The 20,614-nt window shown below is 39.7% G+C and overlaps 1 protein-coding gene across 1 annotated transcript in view; it reads left to right on the forward strand.

Moving 5' to 3' along the window:
• Positions 1 to 20,614, forward strand: part of bicc1a (BicC family RNA binding protein 1a) — a 59,028-nt gene that overhangs the window by 2,889 nt on the left and 35,525 nt on the right. Inside the window, exon 2 of the mRNA XM_053509888.1 lies at positions 11,635 to 11,681. Within this exon, the coding sequence (XP_053365863.1) occupies positions 11,635 to 11,681 (47 nt within the window). The remainder of the gene's footprint in view (positions 1 to 11,634; positions 11,682 to 20,614) is intronic.

The following is a 20,614-nucleotide window of genomic DNA, read 5'->3' on the forward strand; positions in this document are numbered from 1 at the left end:
ATAGGGCATGCCCTTAGGTATTTATTTCCTGGCACAGAACATGATTCAGAGGAAGTACGTTACCTTATAACCCATGAGATGTGTCGGTGTGTCTGCATTTGGTTTTAGTTTTAGTTTTTTAATGTTTTTTTTTAATCAGCCTGTCACTTTAACAAGTCGGTTAGATTTTCATCCTGGTGTGACCTCATCTAAGTAGGTCCCCTCCCTCAGCCTGCAGGGAGGTGTGGCTCAACCGTAGCTCATTTGCATAGACAGGGAAAAATTTGAAATAAAGGATGTTGCATCAATGCACACACTTTGATGGAGCTCTCGAACTTGTATTACTTGTTAACGGCAGAGTAAAATATGGGACCTTTAAAGATAAAGCGAGTGCAATCGGTTAGGTGTGAGAGGGATGCATATACAGTGATGATCAGGATATGTGAGAGCATTTATAGAATATATATGGATTGAAATAAAAGGCTGCCGTTCAAATTTGCGTAGAGGAAAAATAATCGCTTGTAGTGTTTAATATTAGACAGATTATGAAAATGCTTTGTGTTGGTGTATCCTGTTATTGACATCAGTGTTTTTGACGTGCATGTCACTTTTTTCCTACAGAGGTAGTGCTGCTGCCGTACATCTCCAGGGTTGATGAATGTGATGTGAATGTGTGGTGTTCAGTGATAGACTGACATTAACTCCAGCATCCGTTCCAGCTTAAAGCTCTGAACTCACTGTGACTCCGACCAGGATAAGTGCTCAACAATGTTCTCTTCACAGATGAACATCAAACTTTAAGCTTATTAATTTTCAAAGTGAGCCGGTGATTTTCGGTGGGATCAGGCAAAGCAGCCATTATCAGTTCATTGGAACAGCATACTTTAATATTATGCAAATGAGCACCAGTGCAGTTTTGCAACTGTCAGTAGAAGTGAGCGCACAGTTGTCAAACAAGATGTGTTTTTGAGTGCACAAATTATATTCCAGTTAGCCCCAGTAAAACATCTGAAAGGTGTAAACATTTTTAAGAAGGTCATACGAGTTTCTTTCTTGAAAAATGACTGATAACTTGTCACCAACTTGCGGAAGAGACACTTCTCTGAGAGTTATTGCCACATCCCCTGTAAAGTCCTGATCATTTTCACATGTGTGGACCGTTTAAAGGCGTTCCTGGGTGGCCAGAGTTTTAGATGTGAAGGAGGCAGTCCGATTATAGTGCTGTTGTACTGAGAGAACTTTTTTTCTTGATTGTGTCCAATCACTAGTGAAACACTGGGATAAGTGCATTAGTGTAGCAGGGGATTATATGGAGAAATAAAGGGAGTTTTTACGTGCAGTGGTAAACTGCTCGTCCTCTCATCCAGAGATTGCTGGTTTGATTACCGGGTGATGCTGTAACCTCTCGTAGCCGGAGGTCTAGAGAGAGCTGATTGGTCGAGCTCTCTCAGAGGGGGAGGGGATAAGAGGTACTTCGTGCTCCCACGTTAATTACGGCTCTACAGCCAATCAGGGGCGTCTGTGAGCTCACGCAAGTGCCAGGAGCGGATAACTCTGTTACGCTGCCCCCAATGGTGTGTGAGCGAGGAACATGTGATCGTCTTCGATTAAGTGGTAGTAGTAGCCTTAATGTGGAGCGCCTTAGTGACGGAGAGGAATTGGAGAAGACTAAAATTAGGGAAAAAATCAGTTACAGATTTGAATTGGCTGATTTTATGTTAAAATAAGAAAGAAGTTAAACCTTTTTACAAAATATTTAAAATGATAAAATGTCCACTTTCTTTAGGACAGTTTTTTGTTAGAATGTGTAACAATTCTACGTTTCACATCTAAAGAAAACGTCCAGAGGAAGCAGTGTTTTAGGTTTGACACTATTAACCATCAATGTAAGGGTTTCCTTCAAAATTAAAAACTATTGAGGAGACTTTAGGTTTTTACTTAAAGAGATTGTTTTGCATTTATTATATAGCTAACTTTCACGTGTGTGTGTCTGTGTGGATATCGCATTAGCTTGGTGATAACCATGATTATTAAGAGACGCCGATGCGCAAAACCGTTTGCGGCGTAAAAAAAGGGTTTAGGCCCACTTATTTAAACGAAAAAGCCTGTAGGTAGTGAGATACTGCTGCAAATCAAGGTTATGGCAGTTCTGCTGTAATTAAGATCACAAGACCAATAAGCTATGGAAAGGATTTAAAAGAATATAACTCGGTGCCACTGTTTATAAAATCCATATTCTAGTTCAGTGTTTTGTTTTGTTTTTCCTTTTCCCCAGACCCTTCCCCTCACTCGGGGTCAGAGGTGTTTCTCTGGACTTTGATCAAACTCTTTTGATGATGCGGTTCGAATCCCTATCGCTTTCCTAACCGACCAACCAGCCTGCTGCTGTTTGGATTGGCCAGACGCGCGGCTGTGTGGATTTGGGGAGAGTCTGTGCATGTGTGTGTGCGTGTGTGCATGTGTATGAGTGTTCTGGGATTGGTCAGGTGGGATAATGGAGGCATTGTGAAGGGAGCCATGTGTGTTTTGATGTGGTAGAGGGAACAGCTGACCTTTTTCAGGAACGGAGGGGGGAAAAAAAGAAACGTCTTATAACAACATGCTAATGGAGGGATGGGAAAATCCATTTTGCTTTATTGGTTCTTTTTTCATTTTTTGATATCAAAGACTATTACTTGGAGATGCATAGATACATTAACAGAAATTATGGGTAATGGATCAATCTTAAGTCTGACAAACTAAATCTAGCCTTTTTTTTTTCTAACAAGTTTAAAAAAAAAAATCAAGCAAGTTTTATGGATTTTTTTTTCCTTTAGAATCTGCGTGTTCTTTTGATGACACTCAACACACACACACACACACACACAATGCACAAAACTTTTTAACGTTTGTGTACATGTATGTATGTCTGGCTGTTTGCGAGTTCACATCTGTATGCACATTGTGAATGTGTGTGTTTGTGGAAACAGGAAGTGAGTTCAGTTTAGGGAATGTGCTCCTTACTCCCACTCAGTTGGCCAGACGAACACAGCTGACGTGGACCGCGTGTCCTTTTTGTGCGAGAAGCATGTTCAGTCTGCACTTAAATGCCGCTCAGGCGACTCAGAGTAGATATTTAAAGCACAATAAGACAGACAAATAATTTATTACCTTAATAAAAAAAAAAAAAGCGATTCCCAGACTACAAGCTATTTGTGAAGAGGGTTTGGGATGACATCATAGCGATGGTGATGAATATCGGACACTTTATCCGTGCAGCGTCCGGGTCAGTCCATCTGGAGCGTATTTACAATCTGGAAATGCTTAAATGCATAGTTTCACTTCACAATTTACACGTTCTTCTTTGGACTTTATTGCTTCGGGGAGGAAACCCAGATTAACTAAGAGGACAGCAAAACTGAAACGCAACATGTTTATTAACTACAGAAGTTCTTCACAGAGGGGGAAAAACGGTCCTTACTAACAGTGGAAATTTTGGGGGCCCAGCGACTACATTGTTCTCTTTTGTGTCACAGTGTTTAAATGATTTTTTAACTGGAAACTAGTGCACAGGTGTAGCGAGCCAATCAGACTGCAGCGTTCTATATTCTGATGCTTGTAGCCAAAAAAGGGAACCAACAATATCATCTGCTCTGTATCCTGCAGGTGGAGCGTCTGAAGCCGAGACTCGACAAGCCAAGAGTTCTGGCTATCGTAAAACTCGTGTGTTTTTACGCGCGCGCATGTGTGTATGAGAGTAAAAGTGCATGTTTTCCTTAGTTTCTAGGTTTTTCCAAGATTTAGTGTGATACAGTTAAGGGTTCTCCCAGAGTCCCAACTGTCTGTTCTACTGTATGGGTTGTAAGGGTAACCCTTATTTTTAATACAAATGTCCTGTAGTTAAGGTTGATTTATGTGATGATAAAAAGTCAACATCATAATACACTTCTCTGAGATATTCCAACATTAATTTTTTTTATTCGTAGCAATGGACAACCTCTAGTTCTCAAAAATAAGTCCAAAGTGGAAGCACCAAAACATGCAGTGTGGATCCAAAAGTGAGTCAATCCCCATGGAGCCCCATGTGAAATTGTCCAACTTTACAGCCGAAATGTGCTATAAATATACAATATTGGCTGCCAGGTGCAAAAAGTTTTGGTCGTCATAATTACATTTTCAATTCATGACAACTATATGGAGGTGATTAAAAAAAAGCCCCCCAGTCACATAAAATGTTACCTATACATATAATAAAACTGTAAGGTAAGGACGTAAGATGAGTAATAGAGCACATCAAGATGGTTCTTGGAATTTTTGTCCGTTTGTGCACACATCACGTAAAAACTACTGAACAAATTTTAATGGGGTTTTCACAGGTGTATTTGGCTGAGCTTGAGTTAACATATAGGCTTTGTTTTATCGCAGTCAGCCCACAGAAAGAAAAGATGCGCTATTTTGAAATTTAAATGGAAAACTCCCTTATAATTCAACAAATGATGCTGTAAATTTTTTTATGTGTTTGAGTGGCAATTGAAATCTACTCGATAATCACAATCTTACACCTTATACAATAAAATTATGTATTCACGGTAACATAATTTTAGTTAATTCAAAAAAATTCAACAGATGGCAGTGTATATTTGTATTTATTTATTTTTTTATGTGGTTTTGATTGTGCACTTAAATTCCACACGAACAAAGTTGTGGGCGCATCTACTTAAGCCATAAAATTATGCATAATAAGTGCCATTTAAGTGACATCACTTTAGCTAAAATGTTGATCACGGCACGAAATGTGGAGTGGATAACAATACAAAATAAAGTTAGCATATAAATTATTTTTTAACTGTCTTTGCATTTTAGCTAAACTTAAACTAAGCTAGTTAGCTTGTTCTGCTGAAGCTGAGCACTGTTTGTTCCACCCATTTGCCCATTTCTTCCACCCAGTCAGCTCCTGCCAACATGGTGATGACCAGATCTCCCACAGTTGAGCTTCAGAAAACCTAAAATCAAGGGATGTTTGATTGATCGTTAAATAATTAATTGGCATTCAAAATTTTATAAAGGTTAGAAATTTATTAGGATAATAATTGTGTTGCATAATATTTTTCTGTAGCTTGATAGTTATTACCATGTCCACGGGCGTACAGTTTGGATAATGTGCAGTATTGGATGGATTTATTTGAAGTCGTGAATATTTATGGCGTAACGCAGATCTTAAACATGGAAACAGGGCACAACTTGTCCACAGGGGCAGTGGGGCTCAGCGGATGTTGGACTACCAATAAAAAAGGTCAAAACCCCGAGGTCGCCATTGTCTTTGAGCAAGACCCTTAACCCTAAGATTTATAAAGGAGAAAATTGTAAGTTCCTCTGCATAAGGGCTTCTGCCACATCCTATAAATGTAAAGGTCTTTTTATCATACAGCTATTTATGACCTAACAGGAGAGGTTTGCCAGTCATTTTCTGATTACATGGTTACAATCTTATATATAAGTATTTCCCAATATTGCTGTTTTTTTTTCCTTCCAATCCGCTCATTCAGTTTAACCCTAGCTCAGGTTTGTACAGATCATGGACTGAGAACCAGTGGTATAAAAAAAAAAAGAGACGAATTGTTTACTTGGCTCTGATCCTTGTGTTTTTGGAATCAGTGTGAAAGCTTGTGCAGGTCAGAGTGTAAGCACATCAGGTTACACAACCTCTTCTACTCAGTCCCAGTTGTCCTGTTCAGACGTTGGCTTTCCTAGTTTAATAAAAAGGGTTTTTTGCTTTTCTGCTTTTCTTTCTTAACAGAAAGACATATGACAAAGGCATGAGATCTGTTTGCAAAATTTCTGTGTTATGTATTTAATTTTTTTGTTCGATGCAATGACTGCATGAGACAGTGGTCCGGCATCACAACATCAGAGCACCCGCTTCAACCCGGATCCCGAGCTTTCAACTTCATTTTAAAGGCTGTTTAAATCAGTATTGTGTGACGTCTCACATCGGGTTCGATTCAAGGACAGACTCGATTCCCGTCTCTGTGTGTGTGAAAAACAAATGGAGTTTGCATGTTCTCCCCGTGCTTGGTGGGTTTCCTCCGGGTACTCCGGTTTCCTCCCATAGTCCAAAGACGTGTAGGTTAGGTTGATTGCCGTTCCCAAATTGCCCGTAGTGTGTGAATGAGTGGGTGTATGTGTGTGTGCCCCGTGATGGATTGGCACCCTGTCCAGGGTGTACCCCACCTCGTGTCCTAAGCCTCCTGGGATAGGCCCCAGGTCCCCTGAATACAGGATAAAGCGGTATAGAAGATGAGTGAGAGAGATACAGTACCAGTCAAAAGTTTGGACATAACTAGAGCAATGCTAGAGATTTCCAAACTATGAAATAACACACATTGCATTAGTTAATTAAATAACGACAGCAACAGTCAAGTTGTTATTTTAAGACATGAAAGTGGTTCATCTGTTCCGGATCAGTTCTTGCAAGATCAGTATTGTGTCGAGTGCATTTGCAAAACCCATTAAGCACCATAATGAAACTGTTTCTCATAAAGACCTTCCCAGGAAAGCGAGACCAGAACTGATCTCTGCTGTAGAGAAGTTCATTTAGAGTCACCAGCCTCAGAAATCACAGGTTCATCAGAGGGACAACCCACGTTAGATGTTTTGGAGATAAAGTCAGAGAGGCCAGATTGAGGTGGTTTGGACATGTTCAGAGGAGAGATGGTGAATATATCGGTAGAAGGATGCTGAGGTTGGAACTGCCAGGCAGGAGGTCTAGAGGAAGACCAAAGAGGAGATTTATGGATGCAGTGAGAGAGGACATGAAGTTAGTTGGTGTGAGAGAAGAGGATGCAGAGGTTAGGGTTAGATGGAGGGAAATGCTTCGCTGTGGCGACCCCTGAAAGGGAACAGCCGAAAGACAAAGAAGGAGCCTCAGAAATCACAGGTTATCGAGCAGCACCTCAGATTAGAGCAGTTATGAAGGATTTACAGAGCAGAAGTAGCAGATACATCTCAATATCAACTGTTCAAAGGAGAACATTGTGTAGTTTGGATAAACACCTTTAGGATTGTTTTACAGTGTAGAAAGAAATAAAAATCAGGAACGACCATGGAATTAAAAGGCGTGTCCAAAGTTTCGACTGGTAGTGTGTGGATTCACGTCATCCAAAAATTTAATATAAATAAATAAATATCAAATTTTTATCACCTGAGTAGAAAATGTCTTATTTTAAGATTTGATTAAAACACTGGATATGTTGAATTTAAAGTAAGGAATTGTCCCAAGTTCTCTAAGTAAAAAAATTAAAGCAAAATGACGCCTCCTTTTTTTTTTCTGTTGCATTCTTTCTATTCAGGCTGCATTCCTGTCTTGTTTAGGTGTGATTTTGAGATAGACTCCGGCTCCATGACAATCCTGACCAGGATAAAGCTCTTAGCAAAGAATGAATGAATGTCTGACTTGCAGCGTAAAGTAAACTGTTTTTTTAATGCTTATGTTCTTAGAACAAATAAATGGTGTCAGGACGGGTCATGGGTCGGCATGTCTGGGTTGTTTAAATTTATTTCTTTATTTTTCTTTTTGGGGAAAAATTCGAGTGCATAAGTGCAAGAAAATGCCTGCTTGACAAAAATGTAAACATGTTGCTTTAACATGGAACTTAATCACGTTTTCCTCATCTCTAAAACCAACAGTCTGTATTTGCATGGTGAATCTCAACATATCATCAGTGATGGATGTTATAATCCCGAGTGACTGTAACATCCAAAAACGAGACGGGAGAGCGTGTGCAACGTCCGAGACCAAAGTTCTCCGGCTTTATAGAGGAGCTCTTGAACCTCTGTGATCCTGTCACAGGAAGTGAGGCTTCAGGAATGACAACATCCATCTTAGTGTAGAGGAGCACAGAAGTACTGCACCACACCCTTAGCCTGTGTGTGTGTGTGTGTGTGTGTGTGTGTGTGTGTGTGTGACCGATAGATGCAGTCTAAACATACATCCCTGATTATATGCCATGTTTAAAACTGGCAATGTCCAATGAAGAGAGAAAAGTCTAATGAAGAAGGACGAACCAGACCACAACGTTAGTGTGTGTGTGTGAGAGAGAGGAAAGCAGAACAGTAGGCATTGATTTCAGTTCTTTCCTGTTCTGTATGGAATGCAGCTCAGGAGAACTCAACTCAGTTTTTGAGTCTCTGCACTAATGAGACGCAGGTTTACTCCTTTCCTTTCTCGCTCTCTTTTCATACACACACACACACACACACACACACACACACACACACACACACTCAGTTTGCAGGAGCTCAGATTTAATAAAACACTTTTTTAATATTTGTGTGTGTGAGAGGAATGTGTCGAGTAAGCGAGCGAACGAGAGAAACTAATTGTCTCAATGTGTTCCTCTAAGCGCTGAGATTTACTGCATCTAGACAGGGAGAGGAAAAGATCCGGAAACTGACACGGAGAACCGTTCGCGACAGCCGCCTGAACGCCTACTCATGAACGGAGGCTTGTCTTGTAATTGGAGACATAAACGTTAAGTCCAGCAATACTAGATGAGTTACAGACCAACTCTATTCGGGCACGGACGTGTGTGAACTCGTGCCTGGGATTGTGACTCGCTTGACATGTGAAACGCTGGCCTCCCAGGAACTCCTTAAAACCCCCAAACATGTGGAAATGGCTTGGAGCGAGGTCAGGATCATACAGGCGAGGTGGCAGCAAGTGGTGCGGTGGACAGTATGAGGTCGAGCATTGTAGTGTATTAAGAATGTTCCTGGGAGGCAAAACAAGAAAAGCTGGCAGTCTTATCACGGCTCTAATATATTGGCGACAAGGTCATATAGGTCACACCTCCAGGGTCGCGGGTTTAAACCCCGGCACGGGTCTGCGTGCGTGGAGGTTGCATGTTCTCCCTGTGCTTGGTGGGTTTCCTGGAGATGTGCAACAGCTGTGTGTGTTTGTGTAAAAGAGTTAGTGTGTTCGGTAATTTTCTCATCTGTCCTTACTGTTGCCTCATTCCGTCTTTGTCTCATTCCATCATATCTCTGCAATGGGTTATTTTCGGAGTTTTGTCTGGGAACTCTTGGCAAAGCAGTCTTCATTCTGGTCGCTTCCCATTGCGATATTTGATTGTTGCTTACTTGTTGTATAATCTGTGAACTGGCTGGTGTAATCACACAGTTTCCCTTCTCTGACAGTTCTGGTTTTACTCCAGGGGGTGTTGTTTAACACCTGGACGTGAACACGCTATGCCGGGAGCTTTACATGCTTAGAAAGAGGCATGTTATGATCATGATGTCATACTCACTTAGGCTTTGATTCTGCACACAACGATTTGTCGTCACTGAATCTGGTCTGATCTGATTCAGCGTCTGAGGGAAGCATCTCTTAATTTTTTAATGCTAAAAGTATGAGGTTTAGTGTCAAATTATGGTCCAAACTTATTCAATTATTTACACATCAGTTTCAAAATCTGAAAGTGAAAAGAAAAAAGTGTATTATCCCATCGTACAGGAAAAATGTTAAAATCCTTATATCCTTACGGATTATTATTTTAGTAATTTTGACACATTGCTCACCCGTTTCTGCAGCACATTAGCTCTCTGTGTGTGTGACCCATATGACCCATAATGCGTTGTGCTGCGTCAGGGTTCACTTCAAGTCGAGTCGAGAGCACGCTCTCAGGCCATATTGCTGCACTGAGCACTAAACAACGCCTCTGTGAAACCTCGCTTAATGACTAGTCTGAAGGAACAGTTGAATCCCAGGTCAGCAGCTCAGATTTTGTTTTTTGGAGAAGAGCCGTGGACCTCCCGTCTGCTGAAATATGACCATATGTCATATGTTTATGATTAACAGTTTGATCAGGTCTTTCTCGTCTCCCTCCCGGTTATGGAGGCTGATCGGTGTTCCAGGGTGAACAAATGCCACCATAACTTATCACCAACTTACAGGAACTTGGCTGGGAGCTATCCACACATTCCTCGTACAATCCTGACCTCGCTCCAAGTCATTTCCACATGTTTGGGCCCCTAAAGGAGTTCCTGGGAGGCCGGCGTTTCAGACAAGAAGCAGGCAATTCGATCATGGCTCCGCCGTACTGAGGAAACTTTCTACCTTGATGGTGTCCAAGCACTAGTGAAACACTGAGATAAGTGTATTTGTGTAGGAAGGGATTATATAGAGAAATAAAAGTAGTTTTTAACTAAGAACTGTTCTGTTATTCTGCACAATCAAAAGTCCTAGTTTGACTTGAAAAGTCCCTCGTTTATTTGCATATTCTTTTGTGTTACTAAAATTAACCACATTTTTTTGTAATTAAAAGCTCAATACACATTTTTCTAGCCCATGACATAAGTATTCTAATTACTCGAAAACCACACAATCTGGCAACAAGACTGGAACAAGGTGAACTCCGATTGGGGGGAAAAAAAAACAACCAAGCCAATTTAATCTGCCAGCAGGCTCTGATTGGGTGGTGTTGTGGCACATTATTCATGCTGTGCCAAGTTGTGTTTTTTTTTATTATTATTAATCCATAATTTATGTGGACACAGGCAATTTTTCCACTTGCTGTTTTTCAAAAAAAGAAACATCAGTTTTTCACATCATTTAAGTATCAAAACAACTTTTTTTAAAGATTTTACTGGGAGTTTTTGGTCATCTTGAATGTTTTAATTTAAGACTATGGGCAGATGTTCATTCCTTTAAGTGTTCTTTAAGCTCTAAGCAATAAATGGAAATCAAAATGATATTTCCCACTTTTTAGTTCTGATCTGGAAACTAAACAGAACTGTGATCCAAAATCCTGTAATCTATTGCAACCACAGTTGATTTAATAAATTAATTATAAAACATACTTTCATTTTGGTAATGTATTTAATTTACTTGCGTCTTGTTCTCACTTAAAGCAGCTATAAAACACCCCACTCTTTCTCTAAGGCAAAAAAAAAAAAAAAAAAAACACAGCTTCTCACATTACAAAAAAAAAACTAGAACGCAAGCCCCCCTCCATCTCCGGAATTTCCGGTGTTGGAAAACTTTTACCTCTGACTGGTCCAGATGTCTGACACTGGAGACTCCTTCCAAAAATGTGGCATAAAAAGCTTCCTACAGCGAACTTCACCTTATCAAGGCTTACTCTGGGTTTTACAGAGCATACACGTCCCTCTGTCACAGCTGCTGCTATAGGAACATTAGCATGTCAAAACAAGCGCATTAATATAAATCTGTGGTTTAGCCAGAAATACTGCTGTGTATAAGACTTCGTCATATAAACAGAGTTCGGACCACAGTTGTTAGATGTTAGAATTACTTGGAAAAATAAAGATCCTTTAAATTTTTTTTCTTTACAATTATGAAGGACTGCGTGGATGAGGTGCCAACCCGTCACAGGGCGCAGACCCACACTTACACACCCAATCATACACTTAGGGGAATTTGAAAACACCAGTCAGTCAATCCCCTGGAGAGGAGAGGCATCAGCGCTGACCTCTGAGCAACATACCACCCAGTTCAATCATCATTTTTCTACTAGTAATGGCAGGATTTATCAATGATAAATAAGCATAAGTATGTAAAAAAAAAAAGTATGTTATTAACTGTATATCATGACTTAATCTCTCTCTCTCTCTCTCTCTCTCTCTCTCTCTCTCTCTCTCTCTCTCTTTCTTTTGTAGCAGCCAGTGAAGGGAGAGTAATTGGAGGTGAAGATTTTTTCCAAAAGGTAATCACAACTTTTTATATTTCCATGACTCCCACCATTGTTCCTCCAGGTTTTGTGCTTTAGACTCGTTTCAGACGTTTCTCTGGAGCTGGTTAGATATGATCAGGAAACACTGGTGTTGCTGTCAGATGATGATACATAATGGTGGTATGCTGTAACAGGAAAATAACCAACTTGATGTGAAGCTGGTATTGAGACCAAGATGTTGATGGGTTTTGCTTTATAACAGAGGCCTTACAGTTTTTTGTTAAATGAAGAACACATTGTGCTTATCATCCATTGATAGCTACGATGTATTCTCGCAGGTGTTGACATTTCTCTCTCCACCTTTAGACAAAACATTGACTTTGCACAGAACATCACAGACGTCAGCTCCTAAGCCGATTGAAATCAGACCATTATTTTACCAACGTTACTTCTCATTTTCTCCTCTTTTTTTTTTTTTTTTTTTTAATTCACCTTTTCTGCCATTACGTCTACACCGAGAACATTAAACCCATCTGCTCTAACTGATCCCGCTTCATTTCTCTTCCATTACCTGCACATGTTCCTGTAGTTGTTGTCCAGGAGTGGAAAAATGTGTTGGCGCTTTCCACGTAAAGCCGTTTCACCTCACGAGCATGGCACGCGTTGTCATTTTTCAATTTAAACTCTGAAAAGAAGACATTATCCAGATTACATGAACAGCACCGGAGAAACTCATGATTTTAATCCGGGGCTGTGGAGAATTTAATGCTGTTCTCCGTGCAGGTTGAAGTGTACAAAGTATCCGACACAGTAAGCGAGAACATGCCTTCAAACAAATCTAAGGGGAGTGAGATGGCAGAAATCTCCTGTAACATACAGTACAGTATGTGTAATCAAGGAGACTCGTGTGCTGAAGGTTTAGTACAAACACTATTCAGATCCTTAGTGCTTGAACAGTTTTAGGTCATGCACACTAGAATTGGTGCAAGGTCACAGGCAGAAGCTGGTGCAAAACCCCCAAAACTAATCAAGGTCATTCTCAAAATGACTGCTGAGAACAAAGGTTCGGAATGTATACATGAAGTAACTCTTAAGTGCTTTAATGGTTTAATCAAAAAGCAAGAAAGAAAACAAGTGTTTGATGTTCAGTTGTGTCACCGGAGCCAATCAGAAACAAGAATTCTGAATCAGGGCCTGTAGCCAATCAGGAACGGGCGTGTGATGTTCAATAAAGGTCCTGTAGCCAATTAGAAACGGGCGTGTTATGGTCAATCGGAGAGCTGCAGCCAATCAGAAACGGGCGTGTGATGTTTAATAGGGGTGCTGTAGCCAATCAGAAATGAGTGTGTGATCTTCAGTAAGGACCTATTCTTTTCATCCTGAGTTAGTCACTGTGTTTTGCTGTTGTATTTTTTGCACTTTTTTATTTACACTACAGTTTCAACAAGCAAAGTAAAGCCAAACTGTCTGAGGCCCTCTAGTGGCAGGTGCAGTATAGTTTTTACTCCGCTATTGCAATATTAGGGCAAACGTATGTTTTATGTCACAGATTTACAAATCGTTTTCAGGATTAGCATGCTGTTGTTTTTTCAGGCTTGGATGACCATATATGTCAATATTTTTTTAAACACATTTAATGTGTTTTATTGGAGTTAGTAGATGATAAACCAAAAAAATTGCTTTGGCTATGGCAGTGATTTAATTTTCCCCAACCTTTGTGTGAAAGGTTGTGTTAAGTGTAAATGTTGACTGATATTAACTAATATTTTTAGTTGGTACAGTATATTACATTTAATACATAATAAGTACATTACTTGTGTCAGCAAACTATTAAATTATAGCTCAGATGACCATGTGGAGTGTGTGTGTGAGTGAAAATGGTCGGGAACTTTGGTAAACACACAAAAACACATTATTCTTCTTTTTTTTCCTGTGTTACTTGTCAATTTCTGTATATAGCAAGTTTCAGTGGAGTTACAAGTTACTTGCAGATTATTTCATACTTATTAATCGAGGACATCTAGCAGTTATATAGTTTTATATGATCATTTGGTTACAATATATTGGGTCATAAAAAGTAAATGAGAAAAAACTAGAGCAAGAGAGGGGAGAAAGATCAAGGAAAAGGAAAGAAGAAAGAAGGAAAAATGCTGAATAATAAGAAATGAATAAAACGCTTTTTTTAATTAAGCAAAATTTCTGGTGTAGAATCAGATGGGAGATAATGGATGGATGGATGAGACGGAGAGCAAAAATGTGAGAGATAGGGAAGGGAAAGAGGAGAAACAGAAACTTAGAGCAGTGGTAAGGAAGAAGTGAAGAAAAGAGAAAATGAGAGAAAAAGGAAGAAAAGAGGAAGAAGTAGAAAAATTAAAAAAGAAAGAAAGAGAAAAAAATAAAGAATCAGATAAAAGGAGAAAATGGAAAGGCGGTGTGAGAGAAGAAAATTATTAAAAGTGTAAGAAAAAGGATGAAATGGTAAAAAAGTAATCGAGGGAGTGCAAGAAAAAAAGAGAGAGACAGAAAAGAAAGACAAAGAGGGATGGAAAAGAGAGATGAAATAAATGGGATAAGAAGAAACAGCAAGGGGGGGAAAAAGAAAAGAAAGGAATAAAAAGAAAGAAAAATAGAGAAATGAAGAAAAATAAAAGTAGGAAGTAAGAGAGAGAGAGAGAGAGAGAGAGAGAGAGAAAAAAAATAGAAAAAGTCACAGAATAAGATTAAGAGTGAGAGGCTAAAGAAGAGGATAAGTATGAGAAATAAATAAAGTAAAAAAGAAAGTAAAAGAAAGAAAAGGGCAAGAATGTCATCAACTGGAATTATTAGAAAGAAAACAACAAGGACCAACATGCAAAGAGTAAAAAATAATGAGGAGTGGTGAAGAGAGGATAAAAAAAAAAGACAAAATAAGTTGGAAGGGAAAAGGACAAGTGAAGTTTTAGTATTATGGCGTTTTAACTCTCTTATTATTTAAGTGATCTCTGCCTGTATCCTGCATTTTATTTTCTCCCTCTCGTTATTGCTCTTAGTTCACTTTTTATCATTCCCATGGGAATACTGTAAACTTTTCCCTGCTCCTGTCGTTCTTGGTAAAATCATTTAAAATTTGTCCCCGAATGTGTGGAATACCACAGAATTACTGCTGTCCTCATCCTCGTTTATTTCCAATTGTTTAGAAACAAAAGAATGGAAGAGCTTAAGCGTTTTGGCTCAGAAGGACGCCTAACTCTTATGTTTCACACGCCGGAGTCACAGACAGGAATCTGTGACTTTTCTGTCATTACGCAAGGATAGTTTGAGTTTATTCAAATATAAACCGGCAACATTAAGCATTTAAAATGTCTCCTACCATGGTGGAACAGTCTGGTTTTAAATCACAAATCTGAATGTTAACTAACTCTGCATATAAATGTGCATGAATGCATAAAAGACTTGAGCCTCACAGAAACAAAAAAGAGAGAAAAACCCAGAAGGAGAATTATCCAGTGTTATTATGAAAGGGGGACTCTCTTTCCAAACACTAACCTCCTCCTCCCCACCCATCTTCCTCTCCTCCATTTCTTCCTTCGTCAGCAAGTCTGCCTAAGAAGGGGGCGTGAACAGTACATGTAAAAATGAACCGTTCGCTCTCTACTGTATTTTATTTATATATATGGCTAATAAATATATTGAATATGAATTACAAAATATCAAGAATTACAAAGTACAAAAATCTTTTTATGAAAAAATGAATCAAAAGTTAAATATAGTACATCAATAATCTGTCTACGATCAAATCGGGTCACAAGCGAAATTTAGGAACGAATAATGTTCATGAACTGAGGTTGCGCTGCGTGCGTGCGAGTGTGTGTGTTTATACATATATATATATATATATATCATATACACATACACACACACCAATCAGCAATAACATTAGAACTACTTGCCAATTATTCAAGAAGTCCCCCCGCCTTTTACCACCAAAAGAACCCGGGCCTGTCGAGGCACTAGACCTCCGAAGGTCTGCTGTGGTTTCTGGCACCAACCCGTGAGTAAAGGATCCTTTAAGTCCTGGAAGTTGTGAGGTTTTGTCTCCATGGTTTAGACTTGTTAGTCCAGCACCCCTCGCAGATGCTTGACTGGATTGAGATCTGGAGAATTGGGAGACCATGTCAACACCTCAAGCTTGTTGTTGTGTTCCTCTGTTGCTCTGTAGTCAGCATGGGCATCCTGGTGGTCTCCAGCTCCACACTCCCATACACAAACATCTGAGATGCACTGTTTTCCGACACCTTACAGTACCTATCAAATCCAAGTTTAACTTTATCAGTAATTTCAGCTACAGTAGCTCTTCTGTTGGATCAGACTACACAGGCCAGTCTACTTGTGGGGTGTGGAAGATCGCATAACAGCTGCAGTTTTGGAGTCATCTAGAGGTCACAATTTTCTTGTCCAAGTCCCTCTACACTTAAACAATTTTTTTTTTGCTTTCAACTAGTGATGCACCGAAATTTCGGCCGCCGAAAACGTAAGAAAGCGCCGAAAATAAAAGCCGAAATTGTCGCCACGCCTCTCCCATCCTCCCGTCTCGTTCGTGCTGTCATTACGCATCAAACACGGAGTATGTCGGCGGTTTAAAAGCACTTCAAAGTTTCAGATGAGGACAGCAAAGTTGCAATATGCAACATTTTTTTTAATACAAACAAAAAGAAAATATTTTAAACATGTTTTTTAATGAAGCCATTTTCGGTTTCGGTATCGGTTTTCGGCCAAGTGCATCCAAAAATTTCGGTTTCGTTTTCGGCCCAGAATTTTCATTTGGGTGCATCCCTACTTTCAACACATCAACCTTAAGGAACAAAATGCTCACTTATAGAGCCATTAGGCCTTTTTAAGAGTCTCATTAGGACTTGGGTATTCTTGACCTGGTTGCTGATGAGGAGTGAATTGCCCTTGTTTGTGTGGCTGTTCTCTAAGCTAAGCTGGATAATCTTGCACATAGTATGCACAATATTTGCTCAAATGTCATCTCAAGAGACACCATCTTCCTGTACACATTGTTAGATTAGATTAGATAACTTTTTTTTTCATTATACCATTATTTATTTAACAAAAATGAAGCCAAAAAGAAAAAAGAATGTGGGCAATACTAAGTACCCCCATGATTCAATCGCTTGTGGATCCACTTGAAACAGCAATAATTTGAAATAATTGTTTCCTGTATGACTTGATCAGTATCTCACATCTTTGTAAAGGAATTTTGGCCCATTCTTCTTTACAACATTGCTTCAGTTCATTGAAGCTTTTGGGCATTCACTTATGCACAGCTTTCTTAAGGTCCTTCCACAGCATTTCAATTGGGTTGAGGTCTGGACTTTCAAAATCATGATTCTTTTATTTTTCAATCATTCTGATGTAGATTTACTGCTGTGCTTTGGATCATTGTCCTGTTGCATGGCCCAAGTTTTTGCTGACGGAGAGATGGCCTCACATTTTCTGAAGGTTTTGAAGGAACCTTCTACAGTATGTTCCTTTTAGACAGACAAGGTTTCTCCGGACAACCCTTCCAAACAATCCATATTTGTTCAGTCTTCTAACTGTGCTGTAATGGACTTTAACATTTAACATGCTCAGTGAGGCCTGTAGGGTCTGAGATGTAGCTCTTGGGGTTTTTTCCTGAGCATTGCACGGTCTGACCTTGGAGTGAATGTGCTGGGACGTCCACTTCTACGAAGATCGGCAACTGTCTTGCATGCTTTCCACTTGTGAGTAATCCTTCTTACTGTAAAACATTTGAACTCCAAATTGTTTGGAAATGATTTTTTAATGCTTTCCAGATTGGTGTGCAACAATTGCTTCTCTAAGACCGTTCCTTTTGTCTTTTCCTCTTGGCACTGTGGTAACACACACCTAAACGGTCCAGACGAGCAAACTGCCAAAACGTCTGCTTTGATAGAGGTTTGTCCACCTGCTGCTGAATCAAGGGCTGATGATTTGCAGCATCTGGCTGCCACTTACCCTCTTAAATCCTGTGGAAGCAGTCCTTAATACTGTACTTGGTATTGCCCATACAGTATGCTTTGTAATGGCACTGTGAGCACAGTTGTGTTATTTGTCTGAGGTTGTATTTGACCCCCTTCAATCAGATTATTTTAATTGTTTTTACAAAAAACATGACTGTACGTATGTGTGTATGTAATATTAATGAATTTGATTTATTATATTGATTTATTTTGATGTCTCTGAGCTGGTCTGCTCATTCACGTGTCAGCTAAATGGTCCTGTTTTTCTCTTTAACAGCTTAACAGAGGTCTCAGAGCTCCACAAAACAGTTTGTGTGTGTGTTTATGTGTTAGATTAAAAATCACTCAGCTAATGCTCTAAAATGCCCTTAAAGGGGTTTTTCTTTCTTATACAGTATGAGGTCAAAATAAGGGGACATTTTTAATTGTCCTGTTTAAGCCCAGGGCAATACAAAAACATAAAAAGGCACAAAAAGCAAAAAAATCTTTTTGTTTGTACACGGACACTGGATAGCTATCTGAATGTCGAACAATTGGTGAATAGTAAATTTTGCATAATAGGTGCCCTTTAAAACTTTAGTTCGAACACATTCCAGAAACACAATACAAGTAAACTGATGGCTAAACACACATGCTTTTTAAGTCTAGGTAAGAAAGTTATTTTTGGTGTTGTCTTTTATGACAGGTTGATTTAGGACGAATTTACAACCCCAAGTGGTCAGCGGAGATGCGTTTGAGACAGATGTTGATACCAAGTGTGTACACAGCTCCGCTCTGTTCTCAGAGACTCAGAGGGTTTGGCTGTCTCTAATGGAAGCCGCTTGAGTGCAGAGGAAGTGAACAAGGAGTGTTTAAATGTTTTAATCCGAGAGGTGTGTGCTGGATGTTGTGTGTGTGTGTGTGTGTGTGTGTGTGCGTGTGTGTGGTCCATCTGTAGCAGTCAGCCAAAAACAGCAGAAATAGTAAAAGTAACGCACTAGATGTATGTATAGATAGTCCTGGCTTTAGTGAGTGCACAAGGAGACGGGAGACTTACAGCAGCACGACTCATTCAGCCTCTCCCACAGTCACTGCACTGCAACTTTAATATCCCTCAGACATGTTTCCACCGAATACTTCCATAATGATCCGCTTCCTGAAGTAGAAGACAAGACATGGAGTCTTTTTTTCCCACACTTTCCCAATAACTATCTACTACACAGCAGAAACACCACAGTGCGCACTGATGTAGACAATACGTCTTTTTCTTTTCCTTTTTTTAAATCCTACATTGTTACTAATCCTGCGGCAAGCGTCTCCAAATTACTCCTTACTGTGGTTTTGTCCTAAACCACACAGCCTCTTCACTTTAAAAGATCATACAAACACCATTATCTCATCTTTAGCACAGATTTCTACAGGAACGGGACGCTGCAATGACAGGCCGCACTTATCAGCAAATAACTCTCAAAGAAGAATGTAATAGATATATATGTGTTATTATTATGTGTTTCTTACAACAGCTCATACCACAGTCTGTTACATGTACACGGAAATGAGTTGATGAGCCGATGAGATGGCGAACATTAAGAACATTATTACACTTTTTTTAACTGCTGCACATGCACCGTTACGAGTCAGGTGTAAAGCACAGTCACTTCTGATTAGGCATGGGAAACACCAGGGGCCAGCCAATACCACCATATTTTTTTAACACCCAGATGTGAATTCTATTTGGAATACAATTTTATAAATGTTCAGATACAATATCTGCCCCCCCATTTCTAGTTTTCTAGTTTTCATGGTCAAAAACGTGTTCAAATATTAGTAACCTCCATTTTAAATCTTTTTTTTTTTTTCCTGTGTAAAAACATCATAAAAAAATAAGATTGTAGTTGGTCTCAGTCTTCCAACTAACTTCATGTCCTCTCTCTCTCACTGCATCCATAAATCTCCTCTTTGGTCTTCCTCTACTAGACCTCCTGCCTGGCAGTTCCAACCTCAGCATCCCTCTACCGATATATTCACCATCTCTCCTCTGAACATGTCCAAACCACCTCAATCTGGCCTCTCTGACTTTATCTCCAAAACGTCTAACGTGGGTTGTCCCTCTGATGAACTCATTCTTGATCCTATCCATCCTTGTCACTCCCAAAGAGAATCTCAACATCTTCAGCTCTGCTACCTCCAAGTCTTTTCTTCAGTGCCACTGTCTCTAAGCCGTAGAGCATCTCTGGTCTCACCACTGTCCTGTACACCTTTCCTTTCATTCTCGCTGATACTCTTTTATCTCACAACACACCTGACACTTTTCTCCACCCATTCCAACCTGCCTTTGAACACTCTCCGTTGCTCTGAACCGTTGACCCTAAGTACTTAAAATCCTGCACCTTCTTTACCTCTGCTCCCTGTAGCCTCACCGATCCTCCTGGTCCCTCTCATTTACACACATGTATTCTGTCTTGCTGTGGCTAACCTTCATTTCTCTGCTTTCCAGAGCATACCTCCACCTCTCCAAATTTTCCTCCACCTGTTCTCTGCTCTCGCTACAAAGCACAATTTCATCTGCAAACATTATAATCCATGGAGACTCCTGTCTTACCTCATCTGTCATCCTGTCCATCACCAGAGCAAACAAAAAGGGGCTTAGAGCCGATCCTTGAACTCTTCTGTCACACCTACAGCACATCTCACCACTGTCTTACAGCTCTCATACATGTCCTGCTCCACTCTAACATACTTCTCTGCCACTCCAGACCTTCTCATACAATATGTAGTTGGTCTCAGTATTGGCCAAATATAACTTCAGTTGTCATTATGTATTTAACAAAAATTAAGCCAAAAATAAAAATAAATAAATGTAGGCAATACCAGGTAATAAGCACTGCTTTCACAGGGTTATGAGGGTAAATTGCTCATCATTAATTTGTCATCAGTAGGGCTGCAACAACTAATCGATAAAATCGATAATTATCGATAATG

This window comes from Clarias gariepinus, chromosome 13 (assembly GCF_024256425.1).
Source record: "Clarias gariepinus isolate MV-2021 ecotype Netherlands chromosome 13, CGAR_prim_01v2, whole genome shotgun sequence".
Lineage (NCBI taxonomy): Eukaryota > Metazoa > Chordata > Actinopteri > Siluriformes > Clariidae > Clarias > Clarias gariepinus.